This window comes from Mytilus edulis, chromosome 8 (assembly GCF_963676685.1).
Source record: "Mytilus edulis chromosome 8, xbMytEdul2.2, whole genome shotgun sequence".
In the NCBI taxonomy this organism is placed as follows: domain Eukaryota; kingdom Metazoa; phylum Mollusca; class Bivalvia; order Mytilida; family Mytilidae; genus Mytilus; species Mytilus edulis.
In genome coordinates, this window is record NC_092351.1 from 77864585 (window position 1) to 77882746 (window position 18162).

General features: G+C 31.4%; 1 protein-coding gene across 1 annotated transcript in view; it reads left to right on the top strand.

The window, feature by feature from the left end:
• Positions 1 to 18162, top strand: part of LOC139486325 (uncharacterized) — a 113013-nt gene that overhangs the window by 71566 nt on the left and 23285 nt on the right. The window contains exons 9-11 of the mRNA XM_071271195.1: positions 14512 to 14776; positions 16049 to 16591; positions 17006 to 17112. Of these exons, the coding sequence (XP_071127296.1) occupies positions 14512 to 14776; positions 16049 to 16591; positions 17006 to 17112 (915 nt within the window). The remainder of the gene's footprint in view (positions 1 to 14511; positions 14777 to 16048; positions 16592 to 17005; positions 17113 to 18162) is intronic.

Genomic DNA, 18162 nt, shown 5'->3' on the forward strand with positions numbered 1-18162 from the left:
TCGAAAATTCATAAACATTTAAAAAAAACCTAATTAAATATTTCGTGGAAGGGCAGACTAGATTGTTTTAGTGGTTGAAGACTATAAACCCTAGTTATCACACACAAAGTGTATATAAAGTCAACCTGTAGCTTTAATATATAAAAATGATAAAATCTGAAGCGAAACGATGTATGAAATATTCTTACTTTGTACGATATCAAGACAAAATACTCAACTCAAACGCGCCCTAACATAAAAAGGTGCACTCGATTTTCTCTTTTCGATACAATTGTTACCTATTTTTTGGATTTTTTTCTTCAATCACATAATGGAAGGGCAGACACGAAAATTACTGAACGAATAGATTGATATATTTTTCGTTCGTGGTATTTATTTCAAAAAAATCGGAGGTTATGCATTTTCTTCATCCAACTTGAAAGTTAAGTGACAGTGGAAAAAGCAGCTTCGTTTATTATTTTGGACTTTAATATAAAATTCTTAATTTTGATATTTTAGACTTTAATTCTCTGTGATTTATAATTTTATATTTTCGTTTCTATTTACATTTCATATCTAGGACTTAAATTCAACATGCTTTGATATGCAATTTAATTCTCAGTTTGGACATTGAGTGACATGTAATACTCTGTTAGCTAATTAGTGACATTTTACCTTATTCATAATGTATGTTCTTAATTGTCATAATCAGATTATCATTTAATATTTATTCTTCAAGTTCTAAAAATAGTTTAATCTTTGTCAGTGAACAATATTACTCAAATTAACTGTTGTTTGTTATGTCTATACTTGTTAATTCAATTGTGTATAAATACTTGTTTATAATTTCTATAAAGAAGATTCGGACTCAGGACTTTACCCTGAACACAGTCCATCTGTAATAAAAGTATTAGTATTCCATGCTGGATAATTGGTTTATTCATCGCTAGTTCCATAGTCTCAGTAGTTAGTTTCACCAGAGTTTCAAAGTTCAGAGTTCTCATTGCTATTCACAGCAATCGTTCATTGTGTGATCAGGTGCATCACACAATTTCAGTAACAAGAGGCCATTCAGTCAGGCTATTGTTGCACAGCTTCACAAGTCACCCAGTTTTCCCCGGTGACAGATGCCCATGTCGTCGACTTGATATCTAATTGTTCTGCTTAACTATGTACTAGATAAATTGAAAACTTATACAAATGGTGTTTTTAAAATAAAACACCTAGTTATTGAGAAGAAAATTGCAATTTTGTTTGTTTCTATCAACTTTTAAAAAATGTGTCACTATAGTAAATAATACAGTAAACATTTATCGCCTTCTCTAACAAAGAGCTTCGATTCTTTTGTTCTATTTCAACCTGGTTTCCGACTGTAAAGGAAAGGAATGTCAACAGTGAAAGTTAAACAAAGATAATTCATTTGATGACTGATTCGATCCACTAAAAATCTTTCTTCTACGTGTAAAAACGACAGGAAACATATATTTTAAAGTAAAATTAAACAGACCTATAAAATTCAAATGCACGTGTTGGCTTACTCTATTTATATTTTATCATTAGTATATTTATGTTTACATCGCTTATATGGTCATTTGAGGTCAACTCGATATTTAATTAGATGGAGTCTAGACTAAAATACACACGAAACGAAACTACATATTATTGACCCTATGCTCTGAAAACTGTTTATTTCACACTTTTGATAGTTTGGATAAATGTTTAAAATTGTTAGGAACGTCAAATCGGAGACCATAAATTTGAAAGCTAGTGCCCCTTTAAATGAGAACAAATTAAAAATCAAATGCAATAAATGACAGAATAGACAGGAAACTAATAACTAATAACTAATAATAATAGGACGTGCGCCAATTCATGACCCAATTCATGAGGGCGTGTCAAATTGTAACGAATGTCCAATCAGATTTTCTATTGTTCAAAGTTTGACTTGAGATTATGTATGAACAGTGTTGAGTGTATTTTACATTTGTCATTTCAGAGTCTTTAATATCTAACTATGCTGTATGGATTTTGCTCATAGTACAGAGACCTTTGATTGGTCATTTCTACGTTACCCAGTCTCTGGTTAAATTCTCTTAGTACACATTATCCCATCATTGATGATCAAGTGTGATATAAAAAAGAAACCTAAATTATCTTATCTCGGATAAATATATCTACTAAATATGATAAAGGAAACTATTTTTAGTAAGATTGAGTACAACAAACGCTTTGACTTATTAAATCCTTGATGCTGTCTCCTTCAGACTATTAAACACTGTCACCCTTATTGTTAACGTGGTATTATATGTGATAACTTTTTGTAAATAATAGTAAACTGAGTATTTATTCACAGTACGCACTTCCTATTTTAGTTGTGGTGATATAGAAATCTTAATATCATTGATACACAGTTGAGAAATATAGTGCAGTTCGTCAAATGCAGATTTAAGTACTCTCAAATCGTATTTTCTTGTTAATTCGACCTGTTGATACTGTTTATAATGTTTTTTTGTTCTTTGTTATTTATATGGATCTTGTCTGTACACCAGCTTTGATTATTTGTAATATCTTCAATTTTTCACTTATTCTTACTCCATTTGTATAAACTTCAAGATTATAATTATTTTTTTAAAACCGGTTTTTTTTCTAAAGTGAATATTGATTGGTTAAATATTTCTCAGTGATGTCCTGCCATGGCTTTGTTTGAATTTGTTTGTTAGCTTGTTGGTCATGAATGTTTGTCTCTTAATATTTAATTAACTGTGCATTTGTATTCAGATATCGCAGATCAAATTTATTCGTTCATTGTGTAATCATACGTTTTTTGATTGAGTTAAGTCTGCCAATTGATATTTTATCGTGTGTTTTTCTATGTTGTGATGTTATGCTATTGTTTCAGAAAAAGGTAGAAGGTTTGGATCCATTAAAACGTTTAATCCCGCTGCAAATGTTTGCACCTGTCCTAAGTCAGGAATCTGATGTACAGTAGTTGTCGTTTGTTTATGTAATATATACGTGTTTCTCGTTTCTCGTTTTGTTTATATAGATTAGACCGTTAGTTTTTCCGGTTGAATGGTTTTACACTAGTAATTTTGGGGCCCTTTATAGCTTGTTGTTCGGTGTGAGCCAAGGCTCCGTGTTGAAGGCCGTACTTTAACCTATAATGGTTTACTTTTTAAATTTTTACTTGGATGGAGAGTTGTCTCATTGGCACTCACACCACATCTTCCTATATCTATTAAACCTTATAAATAGTGAACTCAGTCCCGCATGCAGCTGTGGTCATCCTGTTGAGGATAGTATACACCTATTGACTGGGTGTGCGGGTAATAGAAAGTTTTTTTGTCCCTGAGATGCCAACTATTGCTCGAGACAAAGCCGAGGGCAATAGTTGGTATAGGAAGGGACAACAAACCTGCTATTCCCCACACAACAAGTCATTAGGTGTTTCAATATACTGAACAACACAGTCATTAGGTGTTTTTATATACCAAATTAACTAATTTTCTAAAAGTGTACATATATCGTCTGAAAGAAAAGAAAGAAAAAAAAAGTCACATAACTTGACATGCACAAGATGAACTATACGTTTTTTTATAGTTCTTTTTGTATTCGTAAATACTTCATTAAGTGCCAGTTTTTGTAAGAATCGGGAAATTTAGGTAAAAATCAAAACATGGTCAGAAAAAAGCCACCCAGCTAATCATGCTATTTGTTACTAACCATCATCCTGAGTTTAAAATAATTGGTCTTTCGTTTGTGTGTGTCTGGTCATATCAAATAACATGGTTAGAAAATTGGTTAGAATGATAGCAAATTACAGAGTTTTCTCCCCTTATTCGTTAATTTCTAGTGCATTTCAACCAAACTGTATCTTCTATTACCAGAACAAAAAACGGAAATGAATGTTATTTTTGTGCATAACTACATTTTATGAACTGAAATCAATGTCAACTTGGGTGGGGGTTTTTGGTCATGTTTTTACTACTGCCTGATTCTTAGGCAGACTGGTACTTAATTGCAATCAAGACTAGAAATACTGAAATCAATGTCAAATTGGGTGGGGGTTTTTGGTCATGTTTTTACTACTGCCTGATTCTTATGCAGACTGGTACTTAATTGCAATCAAGACTAGAAATATTTAAATGGTCCATGCATATAATCAATTTAAGCTAAAGTACAACCGAACCCATATTATGAATAACGTACTACATTTTAGATCTTTAAAAAATGCTCGCGAAGATTTTTTTCCCTTTTATAATTGCCTCTTGTAAGTGAAATTACACTCGACACAAAGAAATTATACCGTTAACACTATTAAAGTTTGACGTTGCCAATTAAAATAGTCAATGACATCATTATTGTTCAATGAAATATAAGCAAGAAAAAGTACGGGAAAGATTATTATGAAACTTATAACCGGGGTATTAGCATTTGAAACTATTAACTGTAAAAAATTTCATTATTTTTATATAGAAAAAACATACTGAGGTATAATGATATTCACTATTTTTAAGTGCCCTTTATCAACGAAGCAAGAGAAATGTTGTTTTCAAAATTAGAAAGATCTACTAGATATCTATTTTGCCCTTATTGGCTGGTGACGGTGCCCTTCATTTTAGCAAAATAAAGACATTTTTGAGTCTGTACAATCATATATCAGAAATAACTAAGATTTAGAACATTCAACTAAAATTCGGAAAATTCAATTTAAATTCAATTTAAATTCCTACTTCCCAACTCTTCACTCTAGTCCAGTTTTATATATATCTCTTATACGTTTTATTTTTAAGACAGGCCATATTTTGTTAAAAGACAAGCACAATTACCCCAAAACGAATTACGAGAGGTGGTTACGTATTTAGTCGTAGAAAAGCATTTACTAATAATTTATGTAAAATAACGACTCTCATACGGTTTCGCGATTATATCTTTTTAATACATTGGTGCAATTGAATGCAAAAAATAATGACCATAAAATGTCAGGTTGGCGAGATCAGACAGTTAATGTTACCTAACAACTAAACAATTTAAAACATAGAGATCAATGTTTAACATTCGTCAGCAATGGGCAATTTTCATAAATAAAACATGATTAAGTCGAATACTAAAACTGCGAGTAAAGAAAAAGAGACTACAATATATTTGTAATTAACCACATATGCTTGAGAGGTACAAATCAGTATTCAGAAGTTATCTTTTTTGCATTGCACCATATTAGACCTTTTCAACATCTCTCGACACCGACTAATGACACCTACAGTTTACAGGTAAAATTGCTCGGTTGTCTCAAAGACAAAAACCATCATGATTATCATTGCGTAACATATTGGATTGGCTGTTATATACTGTCTTGACTATATAGGTTCAGAATATATATCAACCAAATGAATAAATAAATATATTTTCTGTATATTTTCTGAAAATGACCTTCGTGTTTCTTATAAAAAGTTGATCAAATTTCGTTGATTTTATTTATACACTGTCCTTGCTATATTTTGTTTTGTTTTCACCGGGTCACAGTTTGTTTCTCTATATCCAATTTCCAGTACATAGTTTGGGTTTTGAAACTTTTTCAATTTTTTTCGTACTAAAGATTTTTTTCTCATCTATGACCATACATAAGGGAGGTTTTGGATCAAATTAGACTAGGAAAACCCCGTCGCATGTTATGTGTGCCTGAACCAAGTCCTGAATATGTTGGTAATTTGTACGTCTTTGATACGATAGAACTTATATTTAATGATATGATAATTTACAGTATGCTTCGCCTTCATATTCGATTCCATTTTAGTCGATCAAAGATCACTGGTTTTTTTTTATTGTCTTCATATTTTGTTTCGTCCTTTTTTGTTCGTAAAAGGAGGATCATACCATAAGGAAAACATGCATTAAATCTAAATGAGGTTCAAATAACTTTTTTTATGATTTTAATAGGAATCCGAACCGGAAGATACACCGAGGGCCTTTAACAGTTAGGGCATTTTTTTTTTGTTATATTTTTTTTTATATTCCTGCTGTTTTTCACGAATAAGATCCATTATTGACCGCTTTTTTTTTCATTATTTTTTGGCCGAACAACATGATTTGTTCTTTTCATTTTCCGAATTCCACCAGGACAGCTAGAAGCTTAACGTTTAAATAGATGAAATTTGAATTAAAGTACATCATTTTCTTTATAATAAATGATAAATCCATGTCATTTGGACTCTGCAGGAAAGTTGTACCATTATCACTGAAAGAAATAAAATCAATAATTAAAAACCAATTGTTCAGAGAACAATTGAAAGTCTTTCCACATGAAAGAAACTTTCATAAGAAGATAGTTTCTTCATACTGATGCGATAAATAATGGTTAAATTATATTTTTGAGTGATATAAGGGAGATAATGTAATGCTTCCGGTGAATTCAATGTCACTTCCGTTTTCATATGATATCTTCTTTCACACTGATTCCAAAAATATATAGTTTCTATATACTTTTGTATGTAGAATGGGAGATAATTGAACACTTCCGGTTTGTTGGAAGTCATTTTTAGTCTTCAGTAATCAGTTTATGTATCTATATGACAAAATATATTGAATCTGAGTACTTTTATATGAAAAAATTACAAAAACGGTTACTTCCGGTTTTCTCAAGGTCACTTCCGGTAGTCATTTTTCAAGGTCATTAGTCACTTAACCTTTTGTACAAGGTCAAATGCCTTTATAATGAACTTAGTTAAAGTTATAATCAAATAACCTCATATCAAGGCATTTCAGGGGCACCAACTCCTATAAGATGCCGTTAAGTTGTATAAGACTAAATGTAGCATATCTTCATTACAATAAAGCAGACATTTTGCACTTGTTCTTTTATATGTATCTTTCAAAGTGTCGGAGAAAAGGCAAAAACAAGCAAAAGTCACAATTGAGAACTTGACCTTGACCTTTGACCTTGACCTCATTTTCTAAGTTAGGACCTAGGGGCCTCAAATAAAAACATTCCAGGGTTATACGGTAAACGGTTTATAAGTAAAAAAAACATACCGACAAATTTATTTTGTAAAGGTAGATAACTCCTATAAAATTTCATCGAATCGCTTCGATCCAAATTAGCCAAAAATTCCTGAGGATGTAACGAACAGTTTGTAAGAAAAATTTGTCGCTATTTTTTTTTTTTGTTACGAAGAAGATGCACACAGAGGGTAAACAGTGAAAAGGGAGATAACTCTTACATAGAAAGTGGATCGGCTTAGCAGGGCGAAATTTAAAAGCGCATAAACTATACGATACCATATGGGAAATATCTAAGCGACATATTGCGAAACAAACATTTTGCGCAAGAACAAAATTTGGCGGAAGAAAAAAAAAAAAAATAATAATAATAATAATAATCAGAACAAAAACAATAAGTCTTTCCACAGAAAAGTGGAAAGACGTAATTATCTCACTTTTTTTACGTTTTTGATACCTCTCATATTTTACCTGTCGTAGTCGTTCTCAACTGTAGATATCGAGAGTTGTTGAAAAGGTCTATTACAACAGAAACTAGAAAATACGATATTGAAGTATTTCTAAGGCATTGTTGTTTTCCTGTTCTATGTAGCTTTCTTTCTGGCAAACCTGGTGTTAGATTTTATAAATTCTGACAAGCACCGACAACAATCGATCTGTTGCAGATAAGAAATAAAAATAATTTTTTTAAATTTTTTTTAATGGCAAATAAGAAAATGACCATTTGATTTAAATTGTTTAAAAATATTTAGAAATAGATTTATGAAAAAAATGTATTTTAATGTGAAAAGGCTAGACTTTAATTTGTGCCGTAGGGATGTGATTGCAGTCGGAAACCCGGTTGAAATCGAAGCTCTTTGTAAGGGAAGGGGATAAATGTGTACTGTATTGTTTACTATAGTGACAAAATTTTTAAAAGTAAATAGAAACAAACAAAATTACAATGTTCTTTTCAATTACCAGATGTTGTATTTAAAAAAAAAACATTTGCATAAGTTTTCAATTTATCTAGTTCACACTTAAGCAGAACAATTAGATTTCAAGTCGACAACATGGGTGTCTTTCAAGTTGGATGAAGAAAATGCATAACCTCCGATTTTTTTGAAAAAAATTACCACGGACGAAAAACATATTAATTTATTAGTTCCAAAATTTTCGTGTCTGCCCTTCCATTATGTGACTCAAGGAAAAATTCCAAAAAATGGGTAACAATTGTATCGAAAAGAGAAAATCGAGTGCATCTTTTTATGTTAAGGCGTGTTTGAGTTGAATATTTTGTCTTCATATCGTACAAATTAAGAATATTTCATACATTGTCTCGCTTCAGATTCTATCATTTTTATATATCAAAGCTACAGATTTACTTTATAACACAAAAAAATAACAGTACTAAAAGATGAAATATATGGGTCAAGTGAAATACCTATCTAATGAGTCACAAATACAGAGAAGGTGTGTTCGAATAGCTATTTTTTTACTGAAAGTACTTGACACAGTCTTTCAAGTTTGATGATGAAATTGCATATCTTTGAAATTTTGTAATTTTTTGTGTGTAAAAACTAGGGTTTATAGTCTTTATACACTGAACAAATCTAGTCCTTCCACGATATTTTTAATTAGATTTTTTTTTAAATATTTTTGAATTTTCGAAAATTCAACCTAACAACCGATCAGACAATAGTTTTAAATTGAATCAATGCAGACAAGATCATTAACTGATGCTCATTAGCGAGTTGATACAATTGTCTTTACTACGTTTGCGCGAATTTGGGGATTAAAATGTTTTACGTTTGCGCTTTTGATTACATTTGCGCGCATTCATTTTACAGGTAATCTCTGGTAAAAATATAAATACAAATCAAATTAAATTATAAATGACTATATTTTTTTTGTAACTAATAGAATGACTTTACAAGTAAACTATACGTAATAAAACTATCTACCCAATCCAGGCTACCTCAGGTTTAGATTTTCTTTTCTTTATTGACATTATTATTATTTATATTATACGTTTATTGAAAGATTCAAAATATCATTTTTATGTACTTGTCTCGATTTTGCTGATGTATCAACTTTATGTACTTGTCTCGATTTTGCTGATGTACTATGGACTTATATACTTACAATAAACGCATTACAAAAAAAAATATATTTTTGCATTTTCATAACGTATATGACTATCAATTATTATTTTTAAAAATAGTTTATAAATTCAAATTATATATTTTTCATAATTAGACCTTAAGATCAAATCACAATAAATTGGCTATGTCACAGATGCTCTTAACATTTTGCATACACCTTTGACTTGTTGAATTGTATCTGAAATTGAAAAAAATATCCCGCTTTATCTCTACTTTCTTGCCTTATGAGATTTATACGAACGGAAGTATTATTACCTGAGTTTACCTGTCAAAAAAATGTAATCAAAAGCTGCGCGCAAACGTAATGATTTTTGCGCGCAAATGTAATGGTAATGCGCGCAAACGTAATGCACCGGATCAGACAATAGTAGAATCCTGACTGATTGAGTGTTGGGTTTTTTACAATTCTTTTCCATTATTTCCGTAGTGAAAATCATGTTGTTTTCATATTATAACAAAACTAAGAATATGACGGATGAAATTATAGTTAGCTGTTTAGTATCCAGTGGTAACTATTAGATGTATTATTAGGGACCATTTAGAATGTTATAATTTCTTTAGATTTATGTTTCATTATAATACGTTACTCTGATTGAATACACTGCTATCTCGCGTTATTTCTTAGTCAATTTCATTACACAATAAAATTTATCATTCATGATGAAACGAGATCCCTCAATAGAGTGCACAGGTAAATTAAATAAAGAAAATGATAAAATCGTATTTTCATAATCCTAGCTAAAAATGTCATTATAAGTACTGAATGCTTCATTTTGTAAGAAATATGGTTTAATTGGCCGTTTCAGAATTTAAAGCATCATGGGTTATTTCATTGTTCGTACCCTAAAGTGAAAATAACGTTACCCTATTGGTTGAATTTCCATTGTTGATAACGTTTTAAACCAATCAAAACGCTTTGGTGTACGCTTTTCAAAATATTACCCAGGATGCATTAGATTCTGAAACGGCCAATTACGACATAAAGTTAACAGTGCTATTCAGTCGATTTTAGAATACATGCTATAAAAGAGAAAACATAAAAGATATTTAACAAAACTTTTGAACAACACATCAACCTTAAGACCCCGAATATACTTTTGTAAGAACATTAGATTAAGTTTCGAATTCCATTTAAAATAAATTCACCAAGTACGTATTTCTACGGCTAAAAAAATCATAATTGTATTTTTTAATTTGTTTAAATTTATTTCAGTGTTTATTTTTCAAACTTTTTATGTAAATAATGTTGGATATACATCGAGTTAGCTTACATTATTACAATTATTAATTGAAAACTAAAACATGCCGTCAATCTTAATTTTGCGCATGTTATCACCTATATAAAAAGATTTAAGAGAACACAATTCATGTTTTCTATTTAAAAAAAACATATACGCTAAACGAAACTATGCACGCCAAGAAACGATGTACGCTAAACGATACGATATACGCTAAACGAAACGATGTACGCTAAAAGATACGGTATACGCTAAATCAAACGATGTTCGCAAAACCATACGATGAACGATAAAAGGGCGGCAATGTTATCTTTTATGGTATGGTTTATGGTACATGGTTTCGTTAATACATCATTCGTTCAGCGTCCGTACAACGTTCGGCCAGCGTTTCGTTTGCATTCGTACACCGTTCGGGAAGCGTACGTACATCGTTCGGGCATCGTTGTTAACTTTTACGTTACACGGATTGTAACATTATCATGCAAAGAGGCTTTGCAAGCCTTAAAATTTCTAAAATGCTAGTCAACAAGTTTTCCGAAAGACTCTTGACAGAAACAAAAGAAAAAGGAGGTTCGTAAAATAACGTAATTTCCAAACAATATTTTTTACAGACTACCGATATAAAAGGATTTTCCTAGACATCACCGGTGCTTATCCTTAAACATCTGAACAAAACATTTTCATGCAATATATCAGGATATGTAGAGTAACAGGAAACATTCTGAATCAAAACAATAACTTTGGTCTAAAATAGGCAGTTTTGTTAGATATCTCAAAGCTTGGAATGATAAAACGATATTTGAAATTACATGTAAAACACGAGTGTAAAAAGACTCATAAATGATCGACCGACCATGCAAGACCCCGAAGGGTAGTCAAGGTGGTAATCAAAACTTATTATCAAAAATTATCGTTATGAGCTATATTGGTTTATCCTCTCTCAAATGCAAGGAATTTCGAATAACGTGAAATTAATTACATGTATAACAACTGGTAGTTTTAAACTACCTTTTCTGTCTATTAAGTTAATAATGTGCCACCAAACACGGTGGTCAATAACCCTTTGAGACTTAACACAAGGTATCTTCCATCAACATGATATCATCGACAGATGTAAAAATAAAATGACAAAGGCCATAATAGAAGTCTGTAGACTGCAGTAACAAAAACATACATATGTGAATTCCATCTTTTTTCGGAGATGGCTTTTAAACTACAGCATCCTAAATGGTCTTCATATTTTCTTTTTACTATTTTTGATATTTTCCCTTTTTAATTTTCATAATTGAATTTTTATATATTGGTATCACGTTGGCGTCGTCGTCTGCGTCGTCGTCCTCCGAAGACACTTGGTTTTCGCACTATAACTTTAGTATAAGTAAATAGAAATCTATGAAATTTAAACACAAGGTTTATGACCACAAAAGGAAGGTTGGGATTGATTTTGGGAGTTTTTGTCCCAACAGTTTAGGAATGAGGGGCCAAAAAGGGCCCAAATAAGCATTTTCTTGCTTGGTTTTCGCACTATAACTAAGACCACAAAAGGAAGGTTGGGATTGATTTTGGGAGTTTTGGTTCCAAAAGTTTATGAATTAGGTACCAAAAAAAGGGCCAAAATAAGCATTATTATTGGTTTTCGCACAATAACCTTAGTATAAGTAAATATAAATCAAAGAAATTTAATCACAAGGTTTATGACCACCAAAGGAAGGTTGCGATTGATTTTGGGAGTTGAGGTCCAAACAGTTTAGGAAAAAGAGGCCCAAAGGGTCCAAAACTAATCTTTGTTTGATTTCATCAAAAATTTAATAATTGGGGTTTTTTGATGCCGAATATAACTGTATATGTAGATTCTTAATTTTTGGTCCCGTTTTCAAATGAGTCTACATTAAGGTCCAAAGGGTCCAAAATTAAACTTAGCTTGATTTTAAACCTTGGGGTTCTTTGATATGCTAAATCTAGAAATGTACTTCAATTTTTTATTATTGGCCCATTTTTCAAGTTGGTCCGAATTGGGGTCCTAAATTAAACTTTGTTTGATTTCATCAAAAATTGAATACTGTGGGTTCTTTGATATACCAAATCTAACTGTGTATGTAGATTCTTAATTTTTGGTCCCGTTTTCAAATTGGTCTTCATTAAAGTCCAAAGGGTCAAAAATTAAACTAAGTTTGATTTTAACAAAAATTGAATTATTGGGCTTCCTTGATAAACTGTATCTTAACATGAACTTTGATTATTGATTATGGGCCCAGTTTTCAAGTTGGTCCAAATCAGGATCCAAAATTATTATATTAAGTATTGTGCAATAGCAAGAAATTTTCAATTGCACAGTATTCAGCAATAACAAGAAATCTTCAATTGCACAGTATTGTGCAATAGCAAGTATTTTCAATTGCACAGTATTGCACAATAGCAAGAAGTATCTAGTTGCACAATATTGTGCAATAGCAAGAAATTTTCAATTGGAGTCATCTTTCTTTGTCCAGAAGAGTAGTTGAATCAACTTAAATTTTTGTTTAATACAATATACAATGTATATTCACTTTTACTTCCAACTGATAAATAAAACAATCTTTACCATCTTTAACAAGCACTTTTTTTACATTTTAATATTTTATGATGTATTTGAATGAGTAGTTATTGTTGCAAACTCCATTAGAAATTTGAATTGAGATCAGTTTTTGAATAAGGAAAAGGGGGATGTGAAAAAAAATGGGAGGGGGTTTAATTTTTCTCATTTCAGATTTCATAAATTAAAAGAAAATTTCTTCACACATTTTTTTGAAAGAATTAATATTCAATAGCATAGTGAATGGCTCAAACGCGAAAACATTTTTTTAAGTTCATTACACCACATTTAATCTGTGTCAGAAACCTATACTGTGTCAACTATTTAATCACAATCCAAATTTAGAGCTGAATCCATCTTGAATGTTGTGTCCAAACTTGCCCAATCCGTTCAGGGTTCAACCTCTGCGGTCGTATAAAGCTGCGCCCTGCGGATTATCTGGTTCTCATTGATGTAGTTTTGGTATGAATCAAGCTGGTAGTTCAAATCTATTAATCTTTTAAGCAAAAATGTAACATGTGTAAAGTACAAAATGTAATCGCTTTCAAAATGGATATTTAAAACTCAATGAAAGAAACATAGTACTAATTGAATCATTGATGGAAATGAACATTTCTCAGAATCCCGTAAATCAGATAAATTTGTTTTCAGCATTAACAAACAAGTGTGAGTTTGTTTATATACATGTTTCATGAATCAACCAACTTTCCAAATATAAAAAAATCCTCCCACATTTCTAAAGCCATCTGCAGCAGTTTTGAATCAATACTACACGAGATATTTTTTGGTTAAAACTATGAAAATTTTGGCTGCACAATTGGTAAAAGGTAACTTACTATAGTAGCGCTGAAATAAAATATGTTAACTTATTTATAAACTATTAAAAATGAGCATATTTAAACAAGTACAAGAGTTCTTTTTAAGGGTTACGGACTCGTTAAAACAGTCTTAAAGTTCTACTCAATAAAAAATGCGAAACTGTTTTTCCTCTATACACTTATACTGCAGCCCTGCAACTGCACTCCTCCGATATACTGTATAACTAGTTCCAAAATTAATAGACATCTTCACCATAATCTGCAACCAAAATCGAAACCTAGACCAATATCAAAACCAACGAAGGCTGTACCATGTTACTTAAAATTAGAAAAAGGTTTGGTCAATAATGCGAATCGGAATTTTACAACATTTAACAAAAGAAAATGGAACAAAGAGATTTGATCCAGTATTGTTCAAGTTCAAGTTGTATATTGGAGCTTTACCGATTTGTTTGAAATATAAGTGCAGTAAGGCTTGAATTATTCCTATATTTGCATTGGTGTGATTCGAGAAACTCAGTATGAAGTTTTCTATGTTATGCTTTACGTACTGTCACTTGTCTGTTTGTCTTTTTCATTTGTTATGCCATAACATTGTATGTTTATTTTGGACTTTTGAATGTGCCTTTTCTATCTGTTGCCTTTCTTTTATAATGGAAATCAAGACTATACTTTAAAATCAAACGATTCAGAAAGACAGGTCGAATGCTACAAAGGTACACAGTATTATTTTTGTTGAAAAGTTTTACTATTTTGTTTTATAGAAATGTAAGACAGAATCAATTTTGACCAATCTCAGCCAGTTAAATAGAGATGATTTCCAGGATCTTGTAGCTCTGGGAACATTTGCTTCCTATGATAACAGGGTTTATTTGGCCGGACCTTGTAACATTGGAAAATCTTCTCTAGCAAGTATTTTGATTGGTGAGGCAATTCCAAAGACATGGTTTTCAACTGATGGACTTATTATTCATTTTGGAAGAAATGGCATCGACTTGCAACACCGAAAGATGATTCCTTTAAAAAAGGGTAAATAATATATATTTAATGTTATGGCTGAGCCCTTTTAGCTAGAACGTGATTGACAAAATCTTTCAGCGTATAAAAGAACATTTCAGTTAAATACCTAGTATGTATGAAGCTTATTTTGGATGCAGTCTGTCTGATGTCTCGTATAAGTTTTTACCAATATATTTCGCTGTGTAGTTAATTTGGTAAACTTATGTTATCATTCATGTATTTGTTGTCTTGTTGTTTCTTGATAATCAATAAGGTAGACAAGTAGTTCATTCTCTGATTTTCAGGAACCAGCATTATAATTTAGTACGCCAGGTGTGCGTTTCTTTACCGACTTTCGGAAAACAAAAATATATGTCTCGCACCCTGAAACTTCCAAAAATAATATTTCAAGATATTTCTCTTATATACTCAAACAATTGTCAACATATTTTTTTGTGACTTTTTGTCCTGTGACTTTTTGTCCTACCAAATTTGTGACTTAATGTCCTGTGACTTTTTGTCCTGTGACTTTCTGTCCGTTTACCGGCGGGAAAGAGGTATCTTATGACCAAGTTACCTAATATTTGTTTCATTCATATTTGATTCGCCAGTTGTTAAGACAGAACCTGTAAAACACTATTTTTTGCCTCAAAATTTCTACGATATAATTATCAATATGGCTTAAATGTCATATCAGGTCACAAAATAAGTGTACGAAGGCCAGTTAAGGTCAAATATGTCAAATTCAAGATGTTGATAACGTCATATGATCTCATATGAAATGTCTCGATTATTTCATTCATTTTATTTTTCAATAAAACTAAACATAGTTTATTCCTGGGATAAGAAAATCCTTAGTTTTTCGAAAAATTCAAAGTTTTGTAAACAGAAAATTTATAAAAATGACCACATAATTGATAGTCATATCATATTCATGGTGATACCCTCGGGGACGAAACATCCACCAGCAGTGTCATCGACTCAGTGGTTTAAAAAGTTATCAAAGGTATCAGGATTATAAGTTAGTACGCCAGACGCGCGTTTCGTCTACATAAGACTCATCAGTGACGCTCATATGAAATCAGTTGTATAACCAAACAAGTACAACATAGACAAAATTATATAATATATTCTATAATACGATTTTTGAACCTAAGAAGATCTTTTCTTATTCTTTTCTTATTTTGTTATCCACATACATGTATTTTGTATTTATCATTTTATGGTGTTTTGGAAACGAAACATTGTAGTATGCTCCGTTTATACCCCTTTGCTTACAATTTGTTTATTAAACTATTTTAGGTAGTGGTGATATTTTAACAAAACTTCTACTTGGAAATCCTGAACTAAAAGTACAACAAAAACCTTCTGGTGTATCCCAAATAGATCAGAGAATAGTCAAAAATAAAGGGGCAGACAAAGGTGATCCGATATCAAATCTTACAACAAACGAATCTAAGATAGATACGTCGAATTCAGATAAATTTCCGCCAAAGCATCTGGTACAAAACACAAATGCAACATCTAGATTGACTTCTGCTAGGAGACGTGAAAAAAATCCTTCACCTCGTGAAACATTCAAGGAGACCTCAAAGGGATTTCAAAATCAAACAATTCATACTGCCCATTCCATTCAAGATGACTTGTTGGAGAAGAGTAAAAAGGAAAATTACCGTTTGAGTATATCACCTTCAGATTTGGTCGATTTCGGTGGGCAAAAATCATTTGACATGACTCATCAGTTATTTATTCAGCACAGAGGGACGTTCATTCTGATGTTTGATGGACGTAAGGGCCTTTATACAGAATTGGAAGAATATCCACAAGGAGATGTCACAGCTGCATGTAAGTTTCGTTGTTTATACTATTGCATTTAAATAATTTCGTTGAACAAAATGAAATATGTTAATGCATATATTGAATACGAAAACAAATATGGATAATTTAGTAATCCATCCTTAGATCACATTTTACTAAAAATTATCCGCAGTGTGCATCAAGTCTTTTTCTGTTATGTTTAAAAAGATCAGTTAAAGAATGATTGAATAGATCATCCAAATGCACACTTTACAATTGTATGCTAAGTTCAGAGAACATGCTCACATTCAACTATTAATCCATCTACCCTCTTTATTTGCATTTTTCGTGTACTGATCTATGCAGTATACTGTATTAGATAATGTATTGATATATATATTCATGGCAAATATTACACCCCATAATTTATTTTTATTTATTAAGTATTTAATATTTATGCAGCAATCCTTATACATTGGATTAATTCTGTATTGACCTATTGTAACAAAAGTGAAGACAAAATGCCGAGGATGGTGTTTGCTGCAACTCATGGAGATAGCTTTTCTGAGGTATGTTTTACTTCTACAACTGGTCACTGTCAGAAAATCTTAAAGCAGTCATATAACACTTCTTTGATATATCTTCAATTTAACTTGAAAAAATATGTTTCTTCTCTTTCATTTAAAAAAATATATTATACATTTGCATGACAATGACAATAATAGTTATCAAAGGTACCAGAATTATAATTTAATATTACGGATTACAAATGTGTCGAGGTTTGTGATTGGATAACAACACAGAGATGTCAGTATATATTCAGGAAACTGCCGGGGTATATACGACGTTTTTATCCCCAATTGGAACCTCAAAAACGTCATCATAACACCGGTTACTATGTGACGTAGTCAAAAGCTATCAGACTGTCAGAGGCTCACAGAGGGAAAATAATGACTTGCTTCAGTCAATAATACATTTTTGATACAAAATCACGCATTTTACACTTTTAATACTTAAATTTAATGTTAAAAGTGTTATTATAAATTATTACATACACGATAAAATTATGTTCACAGCAAATTAGAAAATCCTTCACGTATGCCGAACATATCAGGTTGGGTTTTTCAATATATATGTGTTGTCAACAAATACCTGCACTGGAAAATAAAATTAAGTCAGGGGTAATCCGTAATATATGTGTAATTCAGGTCTCAGAAAGGGTATATACTGTGACATTCCCGGCTTAGGGCTTATATCCCCTTCGCCTTCGGCTCAGGGGATATAAACTCTAAGCCGGGAATGTCACAGTATATACCCTGTCTGAGACCTGAATAACATATATTATGCCAGACGAGCGTTTTGTCCACATCAGACTCCTTAGTGACGCTCATATCAAAATATTTATAAAGCCAAACAAGTTCAAAGTTGAAGAGCATTGAGGATCCAAAATTCCAAAAATTTGTGCAAAAGTTCAAAGTTTTGTAAACAGTAAATTTATAAAAAATGACCACATTATTGATTACCTTCACTTTGTCTCGAAGCCAGTGAAATAAGTTTAAGATATGCGTATATAAGCATACGCAACAATTTATATAAAGTGTAAAGAAACACTATTTTAT